Source organism: Carassius carassius, chromosome 10, assembly GCF_963082965.1.
Source record: "Carassius carassius chromosome 10, fCarCar2.1, whole genome shotgun sequence".
Classification (NCBI taxonomy): Eukaryota; Metazoa; Chordata; class Actinopteri; order Cypriniformes; family Cyprinidae; genus Carassius; species Carassius carassius.
In genome coordinates, this window is record NC_081764.1 from 1143748 (window position 1) to 1155104 (window position 11357).

The 11357-nt window shown below is 33.7% G+C and overlaps 1 protein-coding gene across 3 annotated transcripts in view; it reads right to left on the minus strand.

The window, feature by feature from the left end:
- LOC132151485 (potassium voltage-gated channel subfamily KQT member 2-like) overlaps positions 1-11357 on the minus strand; it is a 41588-nt gene that overhangs the window by 7081 nt on the left and 23150 nt on the right. For 2 of the 3 annotated variants that reach the window (XM_059559601.1, XM_059559603.1), the window contains exons 5-12: positions 10290-10415; positions 8706-8816; positions 7544-7639; positions 7023-7117; positions 5742-5810; positions 5533-5562; positions 4466-4692; positions 2874-2921 (exon numbers count right to left, since the gene is read on the minus strand). In XM_059559601.1, the coding sequence (XP_059415584.1) occupies positions 2874-2921; positions 4466-4692; positions 5533-5562; positions 5742-5810; positions 7023-7117; positions 7544-7639; positions 8706-8816; positions 10290-10415 (802 nt within the window). The remainder of the gene's footprint in view (positions 1-2873; positions 2922-4465; positions 4693-5532; positions 5563-5741; positions 5811-7022; positions 7118-7543; positions 7640-8705; positions 8817-10289; positions 10416-11357) is intronic. The other variant, XM_059559602.1, reaches the window with a different exon arrangement.

The window sequence follows — 11357 nt, forward strand, 5'->3', positions numbered from 1 at the left end:
GTACCACACCAGACTGGTCAGTGCAAATGCCATCTTTATAAAGGCACGAGAAGGGCATCATGGGAGAAACCCAAGACAACTGTGGCCCAGAAAACAATAAAGCCATACAGTGACCCAAAATCACACACACCACATAATAATATAGCAAATCAAGTGCTATTTAAATGAAAGATGTTAAATAAGGACACTGAAAAATTGCTATCAAATTTCACTAATGCTAGTTGGTTTAAAAAAATATGATTTTTTGCTGGTTTTATGTTGAACACCCAACACAATGCCAAATCTGTAACCAGCATTTAATGCAATACAGGTCATATTTTCTTTAACAAAACAGATCTGCATCCAATTTTACCACTGATTTAGAGTCATTATCACAATTATGTGGTAAATAATGTACCGTTTCTTGCACAGACCAATTGTTTCACTTCATATATCGTCAGGAGCCATGGATATTCATTAAGTGTTTCTTGATATGTTTTTTTTTCATTCTCATAACTGGTAGCTGCATGCATTTTCTGAATCACCAAGGAGAACAGTTTACTGTTATGCAAAATTTTATTTTTTATTTTTGGGTGGACTATGCATTTTCAATAACACTAACCAGCCCAGTTTCTCCCAGTCATTTTGGGTCACAGTGTCTTTCTCCTGTGTTCTCTTTAGCTAGCACAGACCAACTGGCACAGGACAGGTGTGTTCAAACAAATCTACCTGTGCTTATTATGCCAAATAAACCACAGAGCCTTAAAACAACTGTCTGGCTCCAAACCCTTGAGTGAATAATGAGGAGAGCTCTGTGGTCTTCATTGCATTGACATTTCCTCCTCAGGACTAACTAGTTTTCCTCACATGCAGGTAAAAGAGTGCTAGTTTGCAGCCATCATCTAGCGCTACATAGTTCTAGGTTGATCTCTGTGATAATCTTTTATTGATTAACCCTTCAGTTGTTGTTGTAAAGATGATAATAAAGGCTGGTTACAAAAACAACAACAAAACAGACCTGCTATAAATCTAGAAACTAGTAAAAATGGTCATGATAATAAAAATTAAATACATTCAGAATTTTCCTGAAAATAATAAATTCTCTGAAGGTGAACCAGATTTAGTTCTAACGCCACATTTTGTTGTTCAGTTATCCAAAGCTTCAGTGCTTCAGAGAAATGGCACGCACTCTTTCTAGCATGAAGTGAAATGAAATGTTCAGATACAGATACTCAAAAGTTTTTGCAATACAATTAAATGAGATTCAAGTGACGTGCAAATTGAATTGCTGTTACTATTAAAGAAACTCATCACTCATAAAAGAATAACGATATAGAAGATAAGAAAAATATAGAAGGTTTAGTTGCATCAAAAAATATCTCATGCAGATTAGTGTAAAACAAATAAGAGCAATATGAAATGTAGTGTTTCTGCAATGAATCATGACTGACTCGATTGGACTGACTGACTATATTTCACAGTCGATGGGACTTTAGTAACAGGATTAAACTGATAACTACTTATTCTTTACCTTTTTCTCCTTTTGTCAAAGATTCAATTGTAAACAGAATGCAAAAATAAACGTATTGACTAAAAATAATACATTTTTGAATAAAGCAATAAACAAAAAGTTCATCATGCTCAATGTTTTCAAAGGTATCTTAAACATGCAAGCATTTTAACAGAAAAACACGTCATATTTTTAACAAACTTTTCATTGTTGAAAAGCACAATGGAAAATCCAGCATGCAATGCAGGTAAGACTTCACAGACTGGCATATTCTCAGACCGCTGTGATAAGCTCAGTATAGAAGCGGCAATGAACTGGATCCAGATAAAGTCACATTTTAATCAATCAACAATTGAAGTTATGAAGCTTCCAAGTTGTAGCACCCTCTAGGCAAAATTTAATGAAATTTGGTGCATCTCCTCAGGTGGTCCTGGTGTCCTTGTGCACCAAAATCTGTTAACTTTGCACAATGTGTTCACAAGAAACCAGGTTATTAGTCAATATTGGCTAGTCCTGAAAAATGCATTAACTTGTGCCTGCCAAACAATCAAATTATTTAATATTTTATAACTTTCTTTTTTTTTTAAAGAAAATTTAATGTCAATCATAACAAAGACCTATTGAGTTTGGAAAAGGTTTCTTCAGGAAATTCAATATGGTGGAATTTTTTCCAATTGAAAGTCCAATGTGACCCCATATGGCTTCTGAGTTACAAACATTTGCTTATTACAGCATCACCTAGTGACTAAGATACGTCAAATTTGGTGCACTGTCTCTTAAAGACATGCATGCACATATGTCTAAATTTCAATATGATCAGACGATCAGATTTGAGATGACTGGCTGAGGAATTTTGAACGACTGGTGGACATTAAGACCAGAAACCTTAAATAGAGATATATTTGACCCTCACAACGAATGAGAAGAGTTCCATCAACAATATTATTCATGATGTGGATGCCTTAAAACAGCACCACAAGTTTGATTTGAATCTCTTTCAATTCATCCCAGTAGTCCTGAGAGATATGCAGTCATTTAAGAATAGAAAATCTTACATACTCTAGTTTTAAATGGATGAAATGAATTAATGAATACATTTAGCATGCTTTAATCAAAAGAGCTTTAGTCAAGAGACCTTTGAGCTTTATTTGAATAAAACCCAATTAAATATTAAAAGGAATATACCAGACTAGTAAAATCACAGGTTAATATTCAGAACAACACCATGATTGTGTGTGATATCGTTATAAGCAATATGCTAATCATAGCCCAAACCAAACTCAAAGCATTTTTGCAGACTGGTGGCTTTGCTGTGACTGAAGCTGGTTAGTTTGACTGATTTTAAGAGGTAGAATGAGAGACCGACCCATCTGGCTTGTCTGACCTGGAGAGTTCCTGTGTCTCAAATCTTCCTCTTGCATCTCAATGAACACTTTAGCATCAGCATCCAACATAGAAATGGAAAGGACAGCATCAGGATCCATATTCATCGGAAAAAACGAGGGGAAAATCATAAACGTGCACATGGATTACAAAAGGTCAACCTTTCCACAATCTGCCATCCACATGATTCGGTCAGAGAGTTTTATTAGGTTTCACAGCTCACTGCTTTTGTATTTATCCATCTGAAACTGTACATTATTAAATAAAATGTCAAGGTTTCTGAAAACCACAAATAATCAGTGAACTTGCACTTTGTGGAAAGTATAAGCCAAAGATTAAACCTGGTCATAAATTATATTTCAATATTCCAACACACAGTCTTACGTTTCAGGCCAAATATTATGATTGGTATATAAAATTATATATATTTATGCCATAACATATGTCATGAAATCATATACTGTATTCATACAAATCATAAAACTAGCTATCTTAAATAGCTTAAATAAATTATTGCACGTATTAGCTAATAAAATATTTAGCTCATAATTGTCTACTCGAGAACTTTCAAAGTTTCTGCACAAAAAAACTGCAGCAAGCGACATGTAACTCGGTTATACTAAGATAAAATTGATATGCACAAAAATAAGGCAGACAGCAAAGAATTACCCTGATCACGATACAACACTTCAAAAATCACATGCAATGGCACAACAGAAAGACAGAATAAGAATCCTGATGTGTGGTACTCGATTCTGAATCTGGAATGTATGAAATTAATCTAGTTTCTGACTTCACGTCTTCTCAACTGCAGATTCTTATTCACTTACAGTGAACATGGACATGTCTGATCTCATACATAAGACCAGTGTATAATTCCTTATCCAGAAACTCGATTTTTTCCATTGTCTGACATCATATCTACTGCGACCTCAAATATACAAACTATAACATTGATTGTGTGATTCATGATTGTCACTTGTTGTGTTTGAATCAACAACTTTTAAATGTGATTAGTAACATTCTATAATGTTCTAACATTATGTGTATGTAACGATCTGTAATGATCGTAGCAAATGTAACATTCTTTAACTAGAATTCTATAACATTATGTGTATGTAGCATTCTGCAACGATTGTAAAAAATGTAACTTTCTGTTATGATCGTAGCAAATGTAACATTCTACATCTTCCATTCTGTAACATTATGTGCATGTAATATTCTGTAACATTCTGTAACAACTGTTCTGTAACATTTTGTCTATGTTATAGTCAGTAACACTTTATTTTAAGGTGTCCTTGTTACATGTTACCTGTACTTATGTAGTTTATTAATATTACTCAGAACTTATATGTATGATTACACTGTAACAAGGACACCTTAAAATAAAGTGTAACCTTATATTCTGTAAAATTTTGTAACAATTGTATCAAATGTAACAGTCTAAAACTTCCATACTGTAACATTCTGCTCAAGTTGCATTCTGTAACAATTGTAACATTTCTACAACTACAAAACCACGACCAAAGCAGACAGACACGACCAAAGAGGCGACACTGGATAAGCACACAGGAACGGGTTGTTTTCCCTCACCTTCTGAGTTCTGGCGGGACGCTGCGCCTTTGAAGCGGAAAGCCTGTCTGGCCCGACTGCGGTCGCCAAAGCTGAGGCTCTTGGGTACTTTGGAGGGACTGTTCTCAATGCTGTTGTCAGCACTGGGAGAGCATCGCAGTGGCTGCTGGCCCTGAGGAGAGTTCTTCCCGTTGTTCGCAGAGTTTCTCGGGCTGGAGAACACGCGCTCTTTCAGGCTCACTTTCTGACTGTGAAGTGTGAAAGAGTGCAGAAGTTAGAGAACGAGGGTTTGCAGATGCTATAGTTATAATGTTAGGCAAAAAAGTTAACACTTCACTAGATAAGTTGACATTCACCCAAGTTTTTTTTTTTTTTTTTTTACCTGATTTGGTAAAATGCATAATAGGATTGAATATTACCATTTTACATATTCTGATTGGATGAGAAATTTCAAGGATGCTGATTAAGTTATAATGATTGCATGGCTATGAAAGTAATTCCATGTTTACTTCATCAAATCCAGAATATATCTAAAAAATTAATTAAAACATACATAAATTACTAATTTTGCATTGCATCACCAATTTGAGTGTGCAATAAATTTCCATTAGTTCAAGAGCATGTCATCAATTCTGCTTCCACACTCAATTTAAACTCAATACAACATTTAAGCCTAAACTTGAGATTTATGCATTTAAATTGCATATGAAAATTCCAAGCATTACTCAGTTTTAACATAAACTAATAAACTTAATGTGATGCATATTTCAGTGTTTTGTTGAAACGTGGGTGGATGTATTTATGTGCATTTGGCTCATTAAACCCCACGCATCTGTCTGTACACAGACAAGGTCAAACTAATTCACACATACATTTAAATAATGTGCCCATTGATGTGGACATGCATAGACTGGCAAAATATTTGCACACAACCAATGTCCATGAAACACATCCTGCAAAGGCGGTGCCGATGACACAGAAACTGAAGTGATGCATGCAAAAGAAAGCATTACAACTTACATTTAAAATCTGTGGTGTCAGATAAATATTAAATCATTTATATGTACAGCACGCATTATTTTACTAACCTCGGAGAGGGTTCTGGTTGGGCATCCTTCCTGTGTAAGAAAAGAACATTATACTTTTGAACGCAATGATATGCAATCCTTTTACTACATCCTAATAATTATTAAGGTGCATTAAAATGGCACTATGCAATTCATTAACACATGAGGACACTATTAATCTGAGTGAATCAAAAATGAAAGTGCATTTAAAAACCACCATTTTTCATCACCTAAAGGAGAGGCCGGATTTGCTCTTGAGGTTTCTCAGCAGATCGAGCTGATTCAGAGGAGGGATGAGTCTGGAAAAACACACAGAGACTGTTGGCACACAGCTAATGTGTGAAGAGGAAATGCTGCGCAATGCTTATGCAAATCTGGAAGCATCTTTAGACAGAGAAATCGAAGGTACTATTAATAAACACACCACTGAGTGTGAGAGGGACAGAGAGAGAGGCATTTGCACATATATGCATTTATTAATACTATAATACTACTATTTCATGCACAATAAAATGCATTTGTAAGAAAATGATAAAAAGTATAAGCTGATTTAGTTTATAATGCACCAAATGCTCTGGGAGGTTTGAATTATAAAATGTATATTTGCATATAATATCGGTTTTGGGTTCAGAAAGATTTGTATGTTTTTGGAAGAAGATTCTTTTGCTGTGAATTTTTGGCTGAATTTCATTGAACAAAAGTACAATACTAATGATGCATTAAAAAAAGTCAAAGTACAGTAAAAACAGAAAGATTGTGAAATATTATTACAATTTAAAACAGCAGTTTTCTATGTGAATATCTGTTAACATATAATTTATTACAGTGATGCTCCGCTGTATTTTCAGCATCATTCCTCCAGTCTTCAGTGTCACATGATCTTCAGAAATCATTATAATAAACTGATTTACTGCTGGATTCTTCAATGAATAGAAAGTTCAAAAGAACAGCATGCATTTGAAACAGAAATTATAAATGTCTTTACCATCGCTTTTGATCAATGAAATGTAAAACCATGATAAATAAAGTATAATTTCTTTCAAAAAAGATTTGAATCAAACAGTCTTTGTTTGCGTTCAGATGCTTCAAGTTCATCAACAACATTGGTTTTCTTGTATTGCACAAAGCACGACAAGATCACGTGATTCTAAAGCTTTTGTGTCGTTCCACTCTCTCGAATGACTCAAAAGCAGCATTATCAGCTGAAACTTCACATATGACATGCAACATCACATGCATCGCCTGCTGAACCGACATTTGATAATAAAGCATGACGTATGAATAAATCATGTTGTATATACGCAGGTATAAAGAGAGGGAGTGTGTGTGCAGCACTGTTAACCTTCACGAGCTGCACACAAACAGTCAGAGCAGATCGATGCAGAGACGTCTGAGGAGATCTCATCTGACACCCAGAGGGATGCTGGGATAGAGATAGAGAGAGAGAGAGAGAGAGAGAGAGAGAGAGAGAGGCGGATGGGGGAAGGAAATGCATGCAGAAGCACAAATACCTGTACATGGGCACCGAAACAGTCCTTTCGTAATAGTCCCATGTCGAATAGAGATCCGTGCGATTCAGGTTTGTGGCGTAAAACCTCCAGGCAGCCTGAGAGATGACATTAAACAGAGTCATATTAAAATATAACATACATTATAGGAAAATCTCACATTAAAAATGACAATGCATACAGGTTTGATACAACATAAGGGTGAGTAAATAATTACGGGTGAGCAGATTCTGTCTTTGGAAGAAGATTTTATGTTTTTTTTTTCACCAAGGCTGCTTTTATTTGATCAAAAGTACAATAAAAACAGTTACAATTTGACAATTTAAAACAGCTGTTTTCTATGTGAATATATTGTAGAATATATTATAGAATATATATATAAATGTATTTTTGTTTGCATGTTTCTCGTGATTCTTTGAGACTATCAGATCGTTTCAGAGCTGTGAGTTTCTCACTTATTCCGTGTTTTTTGCCGCTGACCGATGACACTGAACGTATGCGGGACGTTGAGACGTGTGTTGTACCTGAATTAAGCCGGCAGCTGGATTCCTGCGCTTCTCGAAATGTTTCTGCCGATGCTGTTCCTGAACTTTCAAGGCAAACCCAGAACCCAAAATCCCCTGCGGAGCGTGAAAACAAACTTTGTTAATGATGACTGGACCTAGTTCTTCCAGAAACTGTGCCGTGTCGTCTATTTTACCGCACTATAAACGAGTGTTGTGACATTAAAGGGCTCATTTCTTCTGATAAAGTGCTCCTTTATTAGGTTCTTTCTCTCCCTGAGCTCTAGTTATAATATTTAGCAAGGTTTTTGCAACAAAAACAGACAAATCATCCCACCTTCTCTCTGAATATTTGTTGTTTGGGTGTGTATATGTTCAGGTCTTTGAGTTTTCATCTTTGTTTCATTAGATGATGATTTGGACTGTGGAGGGGATATCATACAACCCTAACACTATATATATATATTGTGCATTATGAGTGTATTTTTAATGCATTGTTTGTTCTTTGTAACACATTGTATGATCTCATGAATAACTGTAATCAATTTTATAGTACTTATCTATTAACTGTTACACCTTTAGAATGTTTATTTCATTAAAGCCCATTACAAATAACTAATTTCTATGAAAGCACATTTTTGCAACTTTTTCCCTCAATTCTTTGTTTGTATCTTGTGATTTTTTTTTAATTGTAAAAATCTATTTCCAAATTTAAAACGTATTTTATTTGTTTTAAAAAATAAAACATATAATTTTTTTTATTTGTATTTTATTTATTTAACAAAAGGTTACAATAACTTATACAGTTTTTACATTTTGTTTACTATCAAATATTTTTGAATTGTGAAATTTAAATTCTGAATAGTGAGAGAAAGTCATAATTAATTGATTTATTTTTATATCCTGTTGCATAAATGGGCTTCAAAAAATTCTAGACATAACACGGAATCTGCTAAATTTTAAAAAATGCATTTTGACATTGAAAAGATTGTATGCGTTACATTATTACATTATGCATTACATCACATTATGTACATTATGAATACCTTTATAATGCATTAAGCAAAACTTTTTAAACTTCTGATAATTCTGAAATGTTGAATAATAATTCACAGATGTGTTTACTTTAAAGCAGAGCTGCTATGAAGGGAAACACATTAAGCAGAAAGTGAGATTTCCTCACCGCAGGCAGAGCGAAGAACGACACGCCGATCAGGGTGAAGGTCGCCGCGAGGAGACGTCCGTTCCAGGTTATGGGATATTTATCGCCGTAGCCGATGGTGGTCAGAGTGATCTGTGGGTCAAAATCAGTTCAGATCCTGCACAGTAATGCAGTCGCTGTCTGAGGTGCCTGAAAACTAACAGTTTAAATGAAGGCTTATGGTTTCTGGGGCACATCTCACAACAAAAAAATAATATTTTGCATAGAGGAAAAAAAGAACAGTGGGTTGTAAGATTAGGAGCAAAACTATAATATTCATACATAAATACTTGACAATTTAAATAGCATTTTTGACTTTGGGAGGAAATGTGTTGTTATTATATATATACACAATAAAAATAGGATGAAAATAATCTCCTAATGTAAAAATGATCTTAATGAAACTAAAATATATACATACAAATGTATGTATATATAAATGAATATATTTTTATATTAAATATTATTACAAAAAGTATATTATACATTTTATTTTTTGTGTGTGCATATATATATATATATATATACAAAATATTTATATTTTAAAAACTTAGGTTCTTTTTTTTTCTTTTTTCTTTTATTCGTCAAAGTATCCTAAAAAAGTATCACATGTTCTGAAAAAATATTAAGCAGCAGAACTGTTTCTAACTTTAATAATGAATCATCATATTAGAATGATTTCTGAAGGATCATGTGATAATGATCCTAAAAATTCAGCTTTGCATCACAGAAATAAATGATAATTTAAAGTATAATACATTTAAAAACAATTATTTTAAATTGTAATAATATTTCACAATATTACTGTTTTTTCTGTATTTTTGATCAAATAAATGCAGGCTTGATGAGCAGAAGAAACTTCTTTCAAAAACATTAAAAATAGTAATGTTTCCAAACTTTTGGTCTGTACTGTACTGTACTGTACTGTACTGTACACACACACACACACACACACACACACACACACACACACACACACACACACAGGGACACATACAAAGTCAGTCAGTCAATATAATGCAACAAATAATCTAATCTTTCTCATTAGAGCTCATCAAGCCTATTACAGATGATGTGTTAAACAGAAGAATCAAACCAGAAAAATAAATATTATGCAAGAGTCGTCCACACACGATTCCTCTGATCTTTCTGAAATCGCATCTCATCAAACTCAACGAGCGATGAACATCGCTGCATAATTAATGATCCTCACATAGTCGTGCGTGCAAACTTCAGCTGTCTCTATTTGATATCCTTGAGTTTATTTCCAGAGGAATCACGCCAGCGCTTCACTGGAGTCCCTGAGTGCTGATTAACTCTATAATAAAACCCAATGAAAATATGAAACCCAGCAATGCAGAAGCGCGTCTACACCAGAGCACTTACAGAATGTCAAGAAAACAAATGATGTTCATCCATCCATAAATGTGCTTCAATGAAGAAGCGAGTGAAACACATCTTCAAATGCAATCTGCTCATGATATAATATCGATCTCCGGCTGCATTAGGAGAGACTGTGTGCATGCCACATTACTTCAAACACGTTTGTTTGTGCGAAGGGCTCACCAGACCCCACCAGAGCGCATCGGCGTAGGTCTCGAACATCTCGTTATCTTCCTTCTCTGCGAGGTACACCAGGAACGAGGCCAGGATCAGACACAGGAAGCCAATGTACCACGCCGTGATCAGTTCCTGTTAAACACAACATCGAGAAATATCAGTATCAAGTGTCTTCTCTGAAGTTTGTTGCGTGTTTATAAGCCAACAACCCATGAATGATGATGATGATGATGATGCACTAAAATGGCAATGGAGCAGCTTAATATTTATTATGCTTGACTTTTGGTTTTGCAATATAATTGATATACTTAGCAAAAGTGTGATGCAGGGTCAAAACCATAAAAAAAAAGAATATATATATGTTTGAACCGTCAAATAAAAACCAAATAATTATTTTAATTTCAGCTAGTTGCCAAGGCAAAAAAAGGGAAACAAACACACTTCAAAATTACAGTGACATTGAAATGAAAATGGAACATATACAAATAAAAATGCATTCAAATTATTAAAAAAAATATGATACCATGTAAATAACACTGGTATAATGAAGGGTTATTATAGGTAATTAAAACTAAATCAGAAAACGTTATTTATTTATTACTTGAAATAAACTGAAATAAAATAAAATATATAAAACATTTTTTTAATTTCAGCTAGTTGCCAAGGCAACATTGCTCATTTTCATTTAGTTTATCTTGATGTACTAAAATGAGTAAAACTACTGTAAAAAAGAAATGAATGAAAACCATATAGTCATGTAAAAAAATACAACAAAATAAAAATGACAAAAACAGACAACAAAATGACTAAAATTTTAAGTAAAATTAAAAGCAAAAGAGTAAATATGAAAATAATTTAAAATATTTAGTAAACATGGGCAAAACCTTTTTATTTTTATTTTTAGTAGGTTATTTTATTCAGGTTTAATAATTTTCAGTTTAGTTTTATTTTCACTTTAGTTTAGCGTTATTTATTTTATTTACATTTAGTAGTTTTAGTGCTTAAATTTCAGACTAAAATTAGAAACGTTGTTTTGAAAGCTAACAGAAATAGTTTTTTCATCTAATATTTACA